This window comes from Vigna radiata, chromosome 6 (assembly GCF_000741045.1).
Source record: "Vigna radiata var. radiata cultivar VC1973A chromosome 6, Vradiata_ver6, whole genome shotgun sequence".
NCBI classification, from domain to species: domain Eukaryota; kingdom Viridiplantae; phylum Streptophyta; class Magnoliopsida; order Fabales; family Fabaceae; genus Vigna; species Vigna radiata.
Window position 1 is genome coordinate 14,914,993 of NC_028356.1, and position 6,125 is coordinate 14,921,117.

General features: G+C 37.0%; 1 protein-coding gene across 1 annotated transcript; it reads left to right on the plus strand.

Moving 5' to 3' along the window:
* Nucleotides 1-503: 503 nt before the first annotated feature.
* LOC106763480 lies at nt 504-980 on the plus strand. The gene has a single exon (XM_014647666.1). It carries the CDS (start codon nt 504-506, stop codon nt 978-980), a length of 477 nt encoding a protein of 158 aa, XP_014503152.1.
* Nucleotides 981-6,125: the final 5,145 nt, after the last annotated feature.

Sequence of the window (6,125 nt, forward strand, 5' to 3'; positions counted from 1 at the left end):
AGTAAGGGTGAAAAAGAGGAAGAAATAAAAGAAAAGAGAGAAGAAAAAGAAATTTTGAGGGAGAGAGAAAAAGAAGAGGTTGAGAGAAAAAAAGAAAAAGAAAAAGAAAAAGAAAATTTTGAAAAAAATATCAAGCACCCTGAAGAGCATAATACAAGAAAAATACAAGTAGGGTGCCTTGAAGAAATCTCCAAAGAATTGGGGATAGAAGTTCCTATGACAGAAGCCTTGCAGCAGATCCCTGAATACAAGGAATTTTTGAAAAAGCTCCTCAAAAAGAAAATTTTAAAAGAGGAGACAACTGAAGAATAGGGGGATAGCAGCGTGATCTTACAAAGGACTTTTCCTCCAAAAGAAAAAGGCCCAGGAAGTTTCACTATTCCTTGCAACATTGGAGAGCACAAAATTAGGAAAGCTTTGATTGATTTGGGGGGTCGAGCATTAACTTAGTGCCCCTGGCTTTTCTTGAAAAGATTGGGGAGTTAGAAGCGAAGCCAGCAAGGATGTCCCTCCTCAAGGTAGATGGATACCCTAAAAGACCTTATGGTGTGCTAGAAAATGTCAAGCTGCAAGTTGATAACCTGATTTTCCTGGTGGATTTTGTGATACTAGAGATGGAGAAAAATGCAGAGATCCCTATCATTCTTGGAAGGTCGTTCCTGAAGACAACCAAAGTAATCATCAATGTTGATGAAGGAACCATAGCTCTCAAAGACCAAGAAGAGGAGGTGATCCTGAGTGTCTGTAAGACAGGGCGGCAGATTGAAGAAAAGAAAACCAATCCCAAAGCTGCATTTAAAGATGCACCCGGGAAAGGTACCAGAATCGCCAAATCAAAGAGGAAAGGTAAAAAGTGTTTTTTGTCACAGGTACCTAAGGAAGAAAAAGACAACAAAGGAGCAGATGTTTACCAAAGTCCTTTAAAGAAGCCGGAAGGACTGAGACCAGGCCTCCCTGTACAATGCAACAAAAAGCTCTAGGTTATAAAGGACTTCACAACTGATGGATTAATAGAGATTGAATCTCCTATTTCTAAAAGAACCAAAAAGGTGAATGGGAAGATGTTGAAGATCAGCTGGCATGCTAAGGGAAAGGATGATACCATAATCAAAGATGCGGCTGATTGATGTGACATGAGCTTATTGGGTTAAGCTAGTGACGTTAAAGAAGCTCTTGTTGGGAGGCAAACCAGTGCTCTGAACCTTTACTTTTTAATTTTTAATTTTTAATTTTGGTTTTAATGTGTGTTTTCTTTTATTTTAGTTTTGTGTGTTCTGCTTGAATGAATTGAACTGCTTTGGTTCAACTGTGCCCTTTTTTGTATGATAAGTTTGCTTTTTGAAAATTTTATTTTTTGACTAAAGTTGAGATGATGCATGGTGATAAAATTGTGAGACAGGTGCTTGAGATAAAGTTTAATTGAGATACTGAGCAGGTTGTTTTTCTGAATATGTGAACTTGTGAGTTTACCTGTGTGAGTTTTGAGCTTCAGAGTTATTCTTAAATAATTGTTGTTACTTTGGAATCATGAATGATTTTGCCTAATTTTTTTTGTGATTGAACTACTTGCCTGCAGGTTTCATATGATCAAGACCATCTTTTGTTATCCCTTATTCTTTTGGCCTTTAGAATATTTTTACCCACTGAAAAGAGAACAAGTTGTTCTAACCTTTGAACCATATGCATGATATGTTGTGAAAAACCTTTTTGAAAAATATTTACCTTGAATTAAGTTGAGAACATTTGATGAGGTACTACCAAAGGTTCAAGTTTGGGGTTACCAGGTAACAAACCACTTCTCTAGGCAGTGAGCAATCAAGAGAAAAAGCAAGTAAAAAGCAGGAAAAGACCAAAGAAAAGAAAAAAGTGAGAAAAGAAAAATTCAAAGAAGAAAAAGATGGAGCTCACTGCAAGAGAAGGCTGGGAAAAAGATAAGAGAGTTGTCATTGAAAGAAGAATTCACAAATGTCTCTCTTAACTCAAGGAACTTTGCTGACCAAAAAAACCAATTTCCTTCTTAGCCCAGCCAAGTTACAATCCATGAAAAGCCCTTGTGATGACAACCTGTTTGTGAGTATGTTTGATTGTGGTTAAATGAAAGGCAAAATTAATTTGTGTGACATTGTGACAACAGAGAGAAACACTACACCATAGACCTGTGAGTTGAGTGAGACACTTTTGAATGCTTGAGTGATATATTTTTGAGTGCTTGAGTGAAACAATTTCTCTGGTGAGGAATAGTTCTCTGAATTTCTAATTTCATCTCTGCTTGGTTGATTGATCACTCTTAAGGATAGTACCTCTTGAAAATGCATTGAAACATCTGCACATCTTGACTGAAGTCTTATGCTGAAATTTATAAAAGTGATTTCTTGTCTTGAAAAGTTTTTTAAAATGGTTGAGTCATTGTAGTGATTGTTCTGAAAAGCTTAGTTGCCTTTTGTTTGCTTGAGGACAAGCAAAGTTCTAAGTTTAGGGTTGTGATAACGGATTAAAACACCGTTATTTGCTATATGATTTTGATACTAAAAGCACCCTTTTTGACTTAAAACTTGCATGAACTCATGTGTTTTCAGTAAATTGTGTGAAAAAGAGAGTTGAGGTTGATTTTAACAGTTTTCTAAAAAATTCCCCTTGTTTTGACAAAGATTGAAGCAATACTGGAAGAAGAAGTGAAAAGCCATGAAGAAGGAGCTCAAAAGGGGTCAAAAAGGCACCAAGAAGGGAGGAAACCCGAAGCCCAGGCGACAAGGACGAAAAACAGCGAGTTGGAAATCAACGCTGGTCGCCCGGGCGACGGACACTCGTAGCTCAGGCGCCCAAAACTGGTGCCCAAGCCTTACAGAACCCTCAATTCACGCCCGGGCGAGCTCTCTGCGACATTGAGCGAGATTTGTCGTGGATCGGGCCCTATTTTTGCTCTAATTTGATTCTTTTGGACCGGGCCGCACTTTAGGATACGTCTAGCGCTATTCAAAGGACCCTAGGCCTTAGGTTTTGCATCCTTGGCAGAAGAGAGCATAACAATATACTCCTAGCCAAATTCTTAGTCTTTTTATTCTTTCTTTTCTTCTATTGTTCAAAGGTTACCCCATGTCTAAGGGGAACTAATTTCTATTTGTTGTTGGGGAATGATGTAACCTTGTGAACTCTCATGTATTTGAATTGATTCTTAATTTCATATGCTTTTTCCATTAATTGTTAGAGTAATTTATCTATTCTTATTGCTTGCTTATACAATAGCATGATCTGTGATTTGCATGAGTGCCGACAGGTTCCTTTCAATTCAGGTCCTTGTTAAATTACTCCTAAGGGTTATATTGCTTAGACATGAGGGTATGGGTCTTAGTCATCTTAACCTCCTGATCTTCACATCTTTTTACCAGGAATGCTAGGAATTTATGAACTGGTAATTAGGGAGAGGCTTATTTATCGAGACATTGGCTTTAAGTGTTTTAGTGAGGGACGTTAGCATTAATGAATAAAGAAGAATTCTTATATACATGAGAGGGAACTTGGTGCAGTCTAACCCCAACAACATATCCATCTCATATAAATCAACCTCCATTCATCTTTGTGCTCTTTTTCCACTGATCAATTTTACTTTGCTTTATTTTATTTTCTTTGCAATACAAACCATGATCTCTTTTTATTTTTAAGTCTTAATTAATCTTGTTCTCACACAACTGTTTAGCGCCGAGAGTCCTCTGGGATATGATATCTGGTCTTACCATTTTATATTACTTGTGCCACTCGGTACACTTGCCTATTTGCCCCAACACCAATCAAACTTGTTCTCTGATACTGCTCGCATGATTCTCTAATGCATTTAACCCCATAGTGGATGAGAACTCTCGAGATGAAAACGTCGTAGGGCAGTTTGCAAGATTCCAATTTTGTTAGTTTTAGCATGTTATCAGAAATTGCAGCTGGCCAATTTACTTGAATATTCTCTTTCAAGGCCTTTAGTAAAAACAAATCCTCAATAGTAGCCTGAGCATGGTTGCCTCCTCTTGCCATGAGAATATTGTTGGAAAACAGGCAGGCTTCGTTTTTACACCAAGAGGGGGGGGCGGTAAAGTGGTGTTTTGTCAAAAACAAAGTCTTTTCGCAGTCTTGCAATCAAAGTATTAAACTTTTTACACTTTCTTGAAATGCAAGTAATTAAAAATCATATGCAGCGAAAAAACGTAGTTGACTGCATGAAAAGTAAAGTCGACTACAAAGTAAAAGTATAAGGATAGAGAAAATCAAACACTGATTTTTATACTGGTTCGGCCAACAATGGTTACATCCAGTGTCCTTCCAACCCAGGAAGCAAATGCACTATAATGGTTGCGGTTTTTACAACAAGGAATTTATAGAAGACCTCCACGTCAAAAATATAAATCTCTTCTCTAACCCAAAACCAAAATATAGCTGCAAAACAAAACAACCAGACTTGCAGCAAGAATCCCCTCTTCTGCAATCTGCAACACCACTTTGAACAATCCTCAAAGTGAACAATCCCCTGTAACCAACAGGTCCAAATACCAGCAGTCTTTACGGATGCCAAGCCAGAAAACAATGCAACAATCTTCAAGGATGCCAAGCCTGAAACGTGATCAACTCAGAAGCACCTTCTGAGTATTTAGTAAAGAGAATCATGCTAAGACTTTAGAAAGAAAAGATTAAGTTCTCAATCAACTTCCCTTTGATAGTCTTAGTGTAGTTGATGCTTCTTTGGATGGGAAGTCCCTTTAGGGGTTGCCATCATTCCCTTCCTTTTAAAAACGATTTGTCCTCAAATTGGGAAGAAAGAAGAAGCACAACGTTGGTGTTTATTTTCCTCCTGGATCAAAGTTATATCTACAAAAGATAGTAAAAATGAGTATGATGAATAAGAGATATGTAAAGAGAAGAATATGAAATGATGGCCTTGGGACAAAAAATTTATTAGAAGAAGTCTTGGCCTTTTTGTTTTCACTTTGTTTAGAACATTCCCCATGATGAAAGGTAGTATCAAAGTGATGTTTTTGAAAAGAAGAATAGTCAAGGTATTTATCTACAAAAGAAGGAGTTAATATCATGCATACCTTTGACTCCTTTTTCTTTTCATGTGAAGGTTGCTTGTCCAACCTATTTTCTTTTTTCCTTTCTTTTTCAATTTTTTCTTTGATTTTTATCTCATCCTCTTTCACTTGTTCAGGTGTAAGAGGAATCAATGTGATTTTATTGCCTTTATGGAGGAAACTTATTTTGTTGGTATAGCCATCATGAGTGGAACTATGATCATATTGCCATGGCCTACCAAGTAATACATGCCCAACATCCATAGGAACAACATCACATAAAACAATTTCTTCATATTTGTCAATGGATATTGGTATGGTTACTTGTGTGTTCACTACTATTTCTTCATCCTTTGTTATCCACTGAAGCTTATAAGGCTTTGGATGAGGAATAGTAGGCAAGTCCAATTTATGCACCACTCTAGAACTACAACAATTAGAAGAGGAACCACTATCCATGATTAATGAATAAGTGTTTTCAAAGATTTTGCATCTTGTTCTGAATAAGTTCTCTCTTTGGGATTGTTCTAGCTCTTTGTTTTAACTTCCAAGAAGTCTTCTAACGAACAATAACTCACCTTCACAAGGTAAGGCTTCTACCTCAGATATGGAAGTATCTGAGTCACTAGAAGAATCTTCATTTTCTTTTTGGTGGTCCAAGAGATAACTATACCTTTTGTGATGACACTTAGAAGAATAATGTCCTCTCTCTCCACACTTAAAACATCTAGTCTCTCTACCCCTTGTTTCTTTTGAAGAGTCTTTGTGAGAGGTATTCCTTTCTTGTTCTTTCGCTTTTTCTTTTCCTCTCACTCTCTCTGTATCTTTTTATTTTTCTTTGTCGCAAGATTCCAAAGACCTTGCTGGACTACCCTCCCTCTTAAAATATTTCCTATACTCGGATGTGGTAGGGTAAGTCCTTTTAGTGGAAGCTTTTCTTCTAAGTTTCTCTTTGATGAAGGTTGAAAAACAATTATTTTCATATGTCAATTTGGACCAACTTACACCCTTTACTACTCGGAATGAGCTTAGAATCAAGCAAAACTCAATAAATGAGTCTAGAGAGAGTCAAAA

Bases quoted from the DNA above. Each gene is read 5' to 3' on its own strand.
- LOC106763480 (XM_014647666.1), top strand. From the start codon at position 504: ATGTCCCTCCTCAAGGTAGATGGATACCCTAAAAGACCTTATGGTGTG.